This window comes from Camellia sinensis, chromosome 14 (genome assembly GCF_055761805.1).
Source record: "Camellia sinensis isolate YWXY chromosome 14, ASM5576180v1, whole genome shotgun sequence".
NCBI lineage: Eukaryota > Viridiplantae > Streptophyta > Magnoliopsida > Ericales > Theaceae > Camellia > Camellia sinensis.
In genome coordinates this window covers 62,960,321-62,973,315 of record NC_138974.1, presented here as the reverse complement: position 1 = coordinate 62,973,315, position 12,995 = coordinate 62,960,321, and the positions used below count along the sequence as shown (strand labels likewise).

Below are 12,995 nucleotides of genomic sequence, written 5' to 3'. Positions count from 1 at the left end.
GAGATCTACACAAATCACATGTGTGCGGGTCCCACACTCATTTGAAAGGTTTGGTAATTTATTTGGGATTCATAGCATTTTCCAAATGCTAAAGGCCTCTTTGGTCCAGTTTACTTTGAACTTAAAATTGATACACTTTTTCCTTTCCAGCTTTTTTAAGTTTTTTTATTTTATTTAATAAGTCCATCACTGAAATGGAGGCAACATCCAGACATTACCAAACAGATAATTAGACCAATTCAAACACCATGAAAATTCTTAACTAAATTACGAGACTAAAAGTAATGCAAAGTTAAAAGAGAAGTCAAAGCAGCTCTTCTGTAACTACTTTACCATAAATAAGGCAAAATTGGAGAAGAAACAACAAAAAAAATAAATAATAAAAAAAACCTTGTTTTCTTCTACTTGAAGACAAGATCAGTAAAATGAGCTAAACTTAACCGTATGTCCATTAAAAAAATAAAGAAAGAAACAATACAGAGCATTCAAAGAACTTTTCTACTATTTTATTTTCCTCAAGGAACTACTTTGTGGTGCACCACCACATTCTTTCTTCTCCATATGAAGTCGAAGCTCTTTTCATGGAATCAGTCTCTCCTCTCTCATTTCATCAATCCAATACAGTACTGAATCCAATGCATCACACCTCATTGTGTAACCCATCCGATCAGCTTTCTCTCTTGTCCCCAACATTTTCAAGGGGCACCTGAACAACATGTCCAGGAATACCCAGTTAGCCAAATCCTCAATACCTGTCTGAATCAACCCCTCCTTCTCCACAATCCCTTTCCAAACCTCTCCCTTGTCTGCCATTGCTGTCGAAAACATTAAATCCTCCGAAAACAAGTTTTCAGAAACTACTTTCAATCCAAATTTCATCCCAATAGCTGCCCATATATCCTTCCAAGCGAAACTCGGTCCATTGATAGCATTGAATGCTTGTCCATCACTGGAATATGTTTCCTCATTGGTAGCTGCCCAAATGTGCTGCCCAGCCACCAATCGGGCATCCGATGCATCAATATGCATCTCTTCCCAACACTCCCTTGTCCCTCCAAACACAAAGGGGAGATTCGAATGCTTGCAAATTGTTCCATAAACACACAAACTACCCATGAAATTGAACAATGTCCTCTGAGAACTACCCATGATCAAACCGGGCCGGTGGACTGACCAAGCCACCCTGCCCCCCAACCTCTCCTTCAACAAGTCCTCCAAAGCATAGTAAAAATTGTAGCCTCTACTTGCTCTTGGGCTGTCTTCATCATAGTAACACGTTTCTTCTTTTGTGTCGAAAGGCGGTTGCAGTGACACATAATGCTTAGTCCCCGTTTGGAGAGAGAAATGCTTTAAGGACTTGGCTGTAGGGAGGAGAGCATCCAAGGCATTGGACATCATGGCCTTGTTCTGCTCATAACAGTCTTGGCTGTCTAAGGGGAATTGGCTAGCCCATGTGACCCAGAACACATGAGTGACATCTGTTAGAATAGAGAGCTTTTGTTGGGTTTGGAGAGGGTTGAGGAGGTCACATGAGATGAAATGGTAATTGGGGTTTTGGATTGGTGTGATCTCAGGTTTTCTGGCTATGCCATAAACCTTCCATCTAGATTTTGAAAGTAGCTTCTTGACAAGTTCCTTTCCGACAAGCCCAGTTGCTCCTAAGATAATTGCAACATCATTTTTAATTGGAGCTTCTTCTGCCTCTTCACATTTTTTCACTGCCATTGGTGGGGGGCGGACTTGGATTCTTTGGCTCAGTTCTGATTCTCAATCCATCTCTGGTGACCAGATCTCTGTTTATATATACGCACATATATTTATATATTAATGCAACCTAACACCCTTTTTAACTCCTAATTCAAATCAACTACTAATACCCCTTATTTCAAGGGAGGAAAATCAAGGATGGTTTCAATTTTGTCTTTTGTGCTGATAATTTAGTTAATTATTTCTTTTCTATGTTGAACAATACTTTGTAATAAAAAAAAAAATATATATATATATATATATATATATATCTACATTTAGAAAAGTATTCAGAATTTAAAACATGTAGATCAGATTCATTCAAAGTGTGATCCATACATATCTCACTAAATTTAATAACATAAATTTTGGATTTTGAATTTTTTTGTCTCTTGAATATATATATATATTGTGTGTGTGTTTTTTTTAATAATTGCTTATGATTGAATTTAGTTAGAGGCCCACTTGGTAAAGTGGCAATTTATTGAAGCGTCAAAGGGGTATATAGAATTGGGATAGGAGGACGGCAAGTTGAGACACCAGCCAGAACATTGTTGGCAATCTGAGTTAGAAGAAATTATTTTGTGTGATGTCTGAGGCAATACTCTATCTAATCTCCATTTCTATTATATATATGGGAATAGAATACCTCACATGGCTGCATACAGGGCATGCTGATAGGGACAGACTAAAAACCCAATCCTTATTTAATTTTTTTTTTTAAAAATCATTTATGACTTTCTAAACAACCTATATTCCAAATGAATGGGAAATTAAATGGGTTTTTTTATCAAGCCATGTTGCAATAACGTAAAGGCATCACTGTTGTCGTGCATCACATGTTTTTGTGGTAGCTTCTTTTTGCATCTCACAGCTTTTTTCAGTTCACATAATTTTGATTTTTAAATCTTGTTCAATTCATAAGACTTAGTCTTTGTAATACTTTTATCTTTAATCTTCTAACCCTAACCCATCAACCACCATCACCCTCCACCCTCCGCCACCCCCTCCACACATTAAAATACTACAATAGTTAAAAAACCAAATAGTTTGGAAAATTGACATAGGAGTGCTGGCATTTCCAAGTAAAATAATGAGACTTCTAGTATCACTTCAAGAAAAATTATTGTGGAAGGTTATATGGCGTGACATATAATATATATTATCTTTTAATAATAAAAACAGCACATAGTATGATGAATTTCACTAAATGAAATACCTTATACCTTATACATAGATAATAACTAATGAGTGAAAGGTGATATCACGTGTTAATGATAATATGATATTACTATTTATTTATTTTTTTTTTTATGAAGACATTGCTCGACGCAAGTGTGCATTGGGGCAAAGAGGAAGGATTTTTTTTTTAATTACATTCTCCACTTCTAAAATGTTTTAAAGTACATTATGGATAGGACTCATATGGCCTATTTTGGGAAGTGGGTTAAAAGTTACTTTCTACCTTTTAACCCACTTTTCTCTCTCATAAAAAAGTCAAAAAAAATATAAAAAAAAAAGCAACTTTTAACCATCTTTTCAAGGAATGCACAATTTTGAGTGATCCTCTTTGTATTGTATTAGTATATTATTGGCAAGTTACATATATAAAACAACAAATTTTTTTTTTTTTTTTTTTTCAAGATAGTGTATTAAACAACAATTTGGGAACTCAAAATCAAAGTTTCCAATGTCAAAAATGTCAATGGCAACGTTTGTTTGTTTTTTTTTTTTCTTTTTTTCCAATAATGTTGGAATCCAACTCATAGCCTTACGTAAGCACCCACATATGAGGGAGAAATTATTCAGTATGTCTAAAGCAAATTATATGGTGCTCCAATTAAACAGTTACTGGTTTAGTTAATAGTGTGCAATATTTTTTTATGATAAAATTATGTTGCTATTATTATTAAATTAATTTAATTTTTTTTATGAATAATCTACACAAAAAGATTTATAAAATGAAAAATTGAAATTATGGCATATAATAGTTCCACAAGCCCCTTCAAAATTCATACACAATCTAAATATGTTTCCCTGGCCTGGGATTGAATGTAGGTTCTCAGCTACAAATTGTCACCGCAAGACTCCAAAAACTTACATAGAAATTTATCTAAAAAATGATGTGGTTCAAATTCAATTTTTATAATGTGTTTAAGTAATGGCGTTTTTCCTTTTTTTTTTTTTCTCTTAACAAAAATAAATAAATGGTAAGGTTTGGAACCCCATGAATTATTAAAAATATTTATTTATTTGAGAATTTATTATTACAACAGATGAAGTAATGGCATTTTTCACCACCTGAAATCTTCCCAATACATGCCAAAATCATCATAAACCGACCCAAGTACAATCACAAGGGAACAAACAAGTACAACCGACAAGGCGAAGAAAGTCATGTTCTTGATTTAATTATCTAGCTCTTGATTCACCAAAAGGCCTCTCTCTAGATCAACTCAACATACAAATGAATACATTCATAGTGCTTCATAAAATAAAAACAAAAAAAATGCAAATTTGAATGAACAAATGATATAATGAATGATGAAGATGAACTCTCCAGAGAGGATGGCTTTGATTTCCAAGTTGGACACAGCATTCTTGATCTAACATGAAAATACAGGGAGGGAGGAGGGAAGAACTCAACACCATTATTAATTGGAATTAATTAAGCTTCCTTTTTTTTTCCTTTTGTCTTTTTTTCTTTGTTTTTGAAGTTATGCAGGTTGAAACTTTAGGTAGGCAGTGGCAATGTTGGAAAGTGGAATTTTGTGAAGAACTCAACACCATTATTAACAATGTAGCTTCGGAAGTAATTAAGCTTCTTTTTTTTTTTTTTTTTCCTTTTTCTTTTTTCTCTGTTTTTGAAGTTATGCAGCTTGAAACTTTAGGTTGGCAGTGGCAATGTTGGAAAGTGGAATTTTGTGAACAAAGAAGCATGCTGCAATAACTGTGTAGCAAAGACAAAGCACTATTCCTTTCATGTAGTGTGATGTTCCATCCTGCAGATAATCACAAAACACAAACTTCTAAAATTAATCCCTTTATATGTGTGAGCATTTTTTTTTTCTTGGTACATAATGCATTTGTGTAAATTAATAGAACCAACTCGACAAACATGCAAAAAACTAAAAAAAAAAATTGTACCAACTACTGTGGATTTTACAGTAGACCCCACACTATGAAAGATCCAATGAGTAATTGGTAAAAAATTTATAATTTTTTTGTGTCTGCAGTAAAATTAAAGTATTACTTCAAAAAATTTACCTTGAAAAATACCATAAAAGTTAGGGCAGCGTTTGGTAACGTTTACGTTTTTGGTTTATCTTTACAAAAATTTTATAAATTAGTTTTTATTTATTTTTAGAAAAACATAATTACAAATGCGTTTGGTTTGAACAAAATATTTGAAAAATTTTAAAAACATAAATTAAAAAATATGTTTGTTTAGGCCTAAAACATTTATATTTATTTTTTCTTATTTATGACAATGGGACCATACACATTATAATTGGAAAAAAAATTAATTGAAAAAAAATTATTTGTTAGTCAAATTTTAAATTTCTGTTTAAAAATCAACGTAAACTCATTTTTTGAGTTTATGTTTTTTCCTCAAATTTTAAAATTGAGACAATCATTTATAAACCAAAAAAATTATCAAACAAGTTTTTATAATAATTTTAAAATTTTTTATAAATATAAACTGAAAACGAAATAATTACCAAACATGCTCGTGTATAGTGTACATTTAAAGTTGGTGCACTCATAATGAATGTGATTCATAGATATACTTTTCTTATTAATTTTTCTAGGTATCTACAGTCTAAGCATATCTTTGTAGGAAGGAATTTGCAAACAAAATTTATATACATGAAGTGTATCGAAAATGATGTGACAGTGACATATTTGTAATTATAAGTCACCGTCATAAGTGTTTTAACTAGAAATGAAATGAGTCATATAATTCTATATAGAATTTATGTATAAAAAATTTGTTTGTATAGCATAATTACCCATCTTTGCATTGCCTAAATGTATTACAAAGAGAAATTTTTGAACCCAAAAAAAATTATTTTGAGTAACATGATATCGACAATTTTAAAATTATGAACCATAATTGTGCGTGTTACGGATTCTCTACAAGTGTTATATTCTTGTAATTTACAATTTTTTTTATTTCATATTTTTGTAATTACATTTAAATACAAAGTATAGCATTATTGAAGCAACGAATAGAATAATGATGCTAATTGAAATATCATTATTGGAGAGACTAATAGTAAAGAACCTGGAGAGTGAAAGCTGTGACTATAATTGAGAAAGCCAGGGAACCAGTTTCTAGGAGATTGAAGTCAAGATCCATATTTACACCCATTATCCATGCAACCACCACACATAATGGAACCTGAAAATTGAACAAGTTTAGTATTTAATTTATATATAATTTTACCTTGGGTTTTATTTACTTAGTTATTTATTAATTTCAAGTCTCACCACAAACATTGAAATTTGAGCTGCTGAACCCAAAGCCACCCCCAGTGAGATATCCTGCATGATACAGAGAAAAAAAAATTAATAAAAAAATTAAGAAATTTACTTGTCATATATTCAGAGAGGCAAAACTATAAAGATAACATATTAATATATATATATATATATATATATATATATATATATATATATATTTGTGACATACCAACTTGTTTTTAAAAGCAAATATGACTGATCCAGCATGTTCTGCTGCATTCCCCACAATTGGTAGCAATATTACACTGATAAAGCTAACAGAAATTCCCCATGAATCTGAAGCAGCCTATTTTCATAAGAAATATTTATATCCATTAATTTAAAATGTTTATGAACAATTCTAAATAATATACATAAATAGGTCTGTAAAGAAGATTTAATAAGAAGTTTATATATATACCTCTATTGTACCCACAACATACTCTGATAACAAAGCAATGATAATTGTCATGCCAACCAACCAAATAAATGCACTCCAAAATCCTATCACTGGCTTCTCTTCTGAAAGCACATCATCACTCTCATCCACCTCCTGCCCATTTCCACCATTATCAATTAGCACTTTGCTAAAATTAATGTGTCTCCAAAAAAAAAGTATTTTGATAAAATGAAATATACTATGTAGATTTAAATTTAATGTGGTATGAGTTATACTCAAAATAAATCTTATACACAAATTTTATTTTTAGAGTAAGTTTTTAAGTTTTTTTTCTGCATATACAGTATTACTGTTTAATTAAAAAAACTTTTTTATGAAGGGTGAAGATTTTAAACATAAGGCGAGGTTGGAGCCACAAATTTAGAGGGCACATAATAAAGTTTCACGTGGTCTAGGCAAAATTTTAAGCCATGTTTCTTATGGTGAGTGGAGACACTCATAATCGTTGCTGGAAGATTTTAGCTAGAGTCATTCCTGATGGAGATAGATAGGTATGTGAAATCAATTACTGTGAATTCAGAGCCCTCTATTGTGAATTTTATATACAAATGCTAATTTTGCACTGACTTAAGTATCAGCGTGCCCTCTAATTGTCTAACAACTAGCCCGAGATGCTAAGGATTTATCTATCTTGTAGGATCACTGTTTCAATCACTGGCATTTATCAAATTCATACACATATAGCTAGAATGGATTTTTACACCCTCTACACTCTTGTTTTGTTGTCTTTAGTAATATCAGCATATAGTAATTAATCACCTCTTGGGCTTCAAACAATTGTCTGTGGGTTTTTAATTGAAAGAAGAGATATGCAACATATGCCACAAGCATCATTATGCTGCTTGCTCTTGACAACAGAAGGATAGAACTGGCTGCTTCCAGAATGTCCGTCTGGACCGCGCATCTGAACAACAATGGCAGCAGCAGACAAAGCAACCCAAGCAATAGGAGCAGCATGTTCACATCACTTTGCTTCTGTTAAAAAATAAAAAAAAAAGAAGCCATGAAATGATCAGAGAAAACAAACCTTTGTTTTTTTGCACAATGTGTTACCAATGTATTGATAACAAATATGACTGGCTTGATATAATGACCCGCGACGCGATATATATTAAAAAGATGTGATCATCGTAATATTATTCTTATATCGTAATACATGTTTAGAATCTTACTTTGTCAAATCTTTGTTCCTTTTTGAGGTTTGCTAATCCTCCACAGAATAGAGAGGTCCCAAGAACAAGAAGCAGGTTTGAAAGAATAGAACCAAAAAGGGAGTATTTCACTACATGTATTTTCCTTTGGTAAAGTGCAAATATTGCTATTATCAGCTCTGTTGCATTTCCACATGTTGCATTGAGGAGCCCTCCAACTGCAAAAATAATCAACATAAAATCCATATATATATATATATATATATGAGATAATATAAATTGTTTCTCTAATTATAATTTTTTGGCAATGAGAAAGTGATAGAGATGCACCTGTTGGACCAGTGTAGTATGCAATTTGTCTTGAGTTTTTGGTATTGAAAAAAAAAAAAAAAAAAAAGAAGAAGAAGAAGTTGTTAGAAAGTTTATGAATTGATATGGGACAAACATTTAAATCTTACTCTATTAAATCAAACATTAACTATAAAAGTTTACAGTCATATAGACAAAGTTACAATCTTACTCTGTCAGAAAGCTAACGCGTTCAGCAAGTGGAGTAAGCCCCAGTAAACTTAGAGCAAAAATCCAAGGCTGCTTAATTGGGAATTAGAGGGGGGGAAAAAGTGAGAAATCATTAGGAGAAAATTGTACCTCGTTTCTTCTTATAAAATCAAAACCTTGAGAAAAGAATAAAATAATAAAATATCACAAAACTTAAGGTTCTATTTTGAATCTTGAATTTATAGAGAAATTCACAAAAGGTAAAGAAAATAAAAGAGAAATAAAATATAAATATTTTTTCTTTTCGGTTTTTTTTTTCTTTTCCCTCCACAAATCACTGCGCAAATTCAACATCCAAAATAACTTAACTATTTTCTCTAAGGTATCGAACAAACACACTCACTCTTCCAAAACTGTAACACTCAGCTAAGATTGCCAAAGGAATGGCAGGGAAGAGAATACAAAGCTTGGTTCCAAGAATCACTTCTTGAAGATTAGCCAAAAACTCCCTAACCATTCGGAACCGGACCTTTGACACGAGCATTGGATCCGACTTTTTCCTCACCAATGACGACGAAAGGTTCTGAGCGGTCCGGCCCATTGAATTCTCCTTCCCCAACTCCTTTGAGTCCTCCACACCATTCTCCAAATTCCAGTGCTCCTGTGAACCCATTACACCACTTTTTCCTTCAACTTCCTACAGTGATATTAAGGGTTTTAGGAAAAGAACACAGAGAAACAAACACTGAAATGCCTCTTTTTCTCTCTCTCCTGGTGGTGTTGGTAGGAGAGTTTATATAGAATAATGTATATGGATGAACTTTCCTGGAATTTTCCTTTCCTTGTTTTATTCATTGCATGGTATACACGTATGTTCAACAAGAGTTTCAACCTAAAAATTTGCAGTGATTATTATAAACTCACAAATGAATGTTTATAGATGTTGTTGGTCGTGTTATCCAATATCTACAGATACTGACATATTTCAGACCCCATTGTATACAAAGCTTTTTTTTTTTTTACAGCAATGCTAGGTGGGTACAAATTTTGTGGCTCAAATAGTCCGAAACTGCCAAAAGGACATCATTTTTGGTGCAAAACAACATCGTTTTGACAGTTTTAAGACATTTGAGCTATAGAATTTATGGCCCTCAAACATTTTTCTTTTTTTTTAAAAGCTAACATTATATAGAAAGTTCACCACCCAATTTCAAACCGTAGTGTATAGATGCCACATTTTTTGGCAAAGAATTTTCTGTTTCTAAATTTTTTTTTCTCGTTATTTTAATATATTTCTAATCATTGGTTTTAATGAAATTGAGAAATAGAGGAATTCAGGAGTGATCCCATCCTTATCCTATTTTTTTTTACTAAACACGAGAACTATTCATTTTTTACTTGCATATGCATTCACTTGCAAATTATTTGTATAAAGTAAAATGAGATGTAACTTTAGAGGAAATTATTACTACAAAAAAATCGAGTCGAGTTTTCATATATTTAGGTTTGTTTATTAAGATTTTAACAAATTCGAGATCGAACTCAATAGTATACACCTAAAAATTAATTTTAAAAAATATATATTAAAAATGTTTAAAATTTAAATCTATAATAGATCAATGGTGTAGTATAAGTTACGCTCAGAATAATTCTATTTTATATATTTTAAATTATAAACACTTTTATCAATACATTATATTATCATGTAACATATGTCACATAAGTTATCACCTTGGCATTTTCTCACTAAATTAATTAAGGGAATGGCTTTCTTTCCGTGATCGGACTGAAGGGTATTGTTGAGCTTGTAGGGAGCCCACCACGGGTCCCGTTTCGATAATCCGAACCGTCAACGTATAGAACTCGTCAAGTACTATATGCCTATGAAAAATCACGTTGATCAGATATTGATAGCTATGTGATCAAATCAGATTTTTTTAAGCTATTTATTTTTTATCGTCCATTTTTTTCCATATAAAACTGATTAGATTACATAACTATCGATATCCGATCAACGTAATTTTTTATAGGCATATATTACTCGACGATTTCTACACATTTAACGATTTGAATTATCGAAACAGGACCCGTGGTGGGCTCCCACAGGCCCAACAATACCCTCCAGTCCAAGGGAAGCCATTCCCATTAATTAATACCCCAGGCTATGAAAGGAAAATCCATGACCATGAAAACTAAAAAAACACAAGGTAAGGAATTTACTCACCTATTCAATAATAATAACAGATTAAGAAATATTAAATTTATGACTTTAATGGCTGTTTTAGCATGAAATTGTTGTAAAGTTCTTTTTTAACTTTCGCGACTGTTTTTTCGTGAAAAATAGAATTAGTCTCCTAATAGTTTTTACGATAAAATTTTTGTTTTTGGAGATGAAGAAAATTGGTCCCTAAAAATACCTTGTGATTGTAAACTAATTTTACAATTAGAGTGTATTATTGAAGTATACGTTAGGCTGTTAGGCTGGGACCGACCTATGGGGAGACCATCATGAGGGGCCTATCTAGAGAGTGCCACTACTATGTTTAGTTCTTTGAAAGTTGTATACAATTTTTATTATATGTGGCCCCTCTGCTTTTGAATGGATATAGTCTCATCCCTTCTTGATTGCCCATGCCATTCTATTAACAAGAAAACAATTGTGTATTTGAAATATTTATTTATTTATTTTTTGCAAGATTCATAATACAATTTATACTGAGTATATTTTTAAGTTGTATTTGGTTTATGAATTTGAAAAAAAAAATTGTGTAAAATGCAGGTGAAATATAATTATATTTCATTTACTTTTTTCATTTATCTTTTCAAATTTATAAACCAAACATAGCCTTAAGGATATGAAAAGAGCAATGTTATTCCACACTATATGAATGTGTGTGTGAATTATTACATGAAAAATTAGATAACTCTAACATTACACATATGAAAAAGAGAAATTCTCAAACAAGTGCATACTGTGCATTACGATTTGGAATAACCAAAAGGGAGATTACTAGCCTCATTTAAATGACAAATTATTTAATGACTTGACATCTCACAAATAAATTTGAGTCATTATTTCCATGCCATTGCTTATTATGACAGTGAATATTATTGTTATATGAAAAATATTGAGCTAATTTCATTAGAATAAAAAAAAATACTAAATAAAAAATTTAAAGTGAAAGAGAATTGATTGCATACAAGTTTTATCTTCAAAACTTCATGGATCATAAGAAACTACAATTGAGAAATTACAAAAATTTTGCATCAATGGTTGAGAATGACTAAAAAATGAAACAATCTATCCACTTGTTTGTAAAGTAATTGCATCTGTACTTACTCTTTCAGTACTATAATTATGAAGAAAATTGTTAAAATTATGTGTTGTAACCAAATGGATGATGATTTTTTAGCAAATTGTTTTCTTTTGTTCAAATAGAAACTTATTTTATTTTTTACCTATTAATTTAGTATTAAATATTAATTTATTTTTCATTCTTTAATTGAAATAGAATTGTTTATATCAATTGATATAAAATTTAAATAAAATAAAATAAAATAAACTTATTTTGGCCTCCCTGAAAAAGAAATCTTGATTCCGTTCCTGACATTAGGCAAAATAGAAAATATAATTTTTTTTATGTAATTTTGTTAGACAAAATGCTTATTATTGTTCGAGTTGCTCTACGAATTAATACCCTGTAAGGGAAATTGCCTTGCATTGCAAACCAAAATTGATATTACAGTTTTATTACAACGAGGGCAACATTATTTCTGAACTTGTGCTGGTAATGATGTATAAAAAGTGCATAATACTCCTATTTTAGTTATAAATTAAAAAACAAGTCTTATATCTTTGAAAGAGAGTGATGATAATATTTTACCTTCTAATCTTCTAGTACTGATTCAAGAATATCAACAAATTAGTATATTGGAAAATTATGCAAATAGTCCTTATATTTTACACGATGTGTCAATTTGGTCTTTGTAATTTTAATTTGCTCGATTTTGACCCTTAATTTAACAGATTGTGTCATTTTAGTCCAATAAATAACGGTTGTTAAATTAATTTAACGGAAGGTCAAATAATATGTCAATTTGGTCTCTGTACTTTACACGGTGTGTCAATTCGGTCCCTGTAGTTTCAATTTTCTTGATTTTGACAGGAATTAAATTGACACATTGTGGAAAATACAGGGACCAAATTGACACATTATTTGACTTTCTGTTAAATTAACTTAACCGTTATTTATTGGACTAAAATGACACAATTTGTTAAATTAAGGGGCAAAATTGAGCAAATTAAAACTACATGGACCAAATTGACACATCCTAAAAAGTACATAGACTATTTACATAATTTTTCCTAGTATATTTGGTTGTATTTTTTTGACATACTAACTTATTTTTGTTATAAAGATAAAAAAAAAAGTTCTATTTTTTTTTTTAATTCTTCATATTTTTTAAAATAATACAATGAAAATTTTAGAAATACCTACTTCCTTATTTTCCTCAATTTGGATAGTGATTTTCAAAATGAGAATATGCATTAATGGTAACATTGACAAGAGTTTCATTTTTGCCATTAACACAAATCCATGTGGGGCATCTTTGTTTTTGGCTCTCTATTTTTA

At 31.0% G+C, this 12,995-nt stretch overlaps 2 protein-coding genes across 2 annotated transcripts; both read right to left on the bottom strand.

Moving 5' to 3' along the window:
• Window positions 1–316: 316 nt before the first annotated feature.
• LOC114297205 (NAD(P)-binding Rossmann-fold superfamily protein) lies at window positions 317–1,851 on the bottom strand. Its single transcript, XM_028241595.2, has one exon. The coding sequence runs from the start codon at window positions 1,723–1,725 to the stop codon at window positions 580–582; it is 1,146 nt and encodes a 381-aa protein (XP_028097396.2). The 5' UTR covers window positions 1,726–1,851; the 3' UTR covers window positions 317–579.
• Window positions 1,852–3,978: 2,127 nt separating this feature from the next.
• On the bottom strand, window positions 3,979–9,147 carry LOC114297186 (vacuolar cation/proton exchanger 3-like). The gene is made up of 10 exons (XM_082905643.1): window positions 8,765–9,147; window positions 8,384–8,451; window positions 8,194–8,222; window positions 7,885–8,081; window positions 7,472–7,687; window positions 6,674–6,805; window positions 6,443–6,559; window positions 6,241–6,294; window positions 6,035–6,151; window positions 3,979–4,748 (listed from the first exon to the last, which is right to left on the bottom strand). Exons 1-10 carry the CDS (start codon window positions 9,032–9,034, stop codon window positions 4,617–4,619), a joined length of 1,332 nt encoding a protein of 443 aa, XP_082761769.1. The 5' UTR covers window positions 9,035–9,147; the 3' UTR covers window positions 3,979–4,616.
• Window positions 9,148–12,995: the final 3,848 nt, after the last annotated feature.

What these genes read in the sequence shown, in the direction of transcription:
- LOC114297205 (XM_028241595.2), bottom strand. Translation starts at nt 1,725, where the DNA reads ATGGCAGTGAAAAAATGTGAAGAGGCAGAAGAAGCTCCAATTAAAAAT.
- LOC114297186 (XM_082905643.1), bottom strand. Translation starts at nt 9,034, where the DNA reads ATGGGTTCACAGGAGCACTGGAATTTGGAGAATGGTGTGGAGGACTCA. An exon ending in CGCGTTAGCTTTCTGACAGA is followed by an intron (nt 8,223 to 8,383) that starts GTAAGATTGTAA and finishes CAAAAACTCAAG; the next exon opens with ACAAATTGCATACTACACTG. An exon ending in CTCAAATTTCAATGTTTGTG is followed by an intron (nt 6,152 to 6,240) that starts GTGAGACTTGAA and finishes TTCAATTTTCAG; the next exon opens with GTTCCATTATGTGTGGTGGT.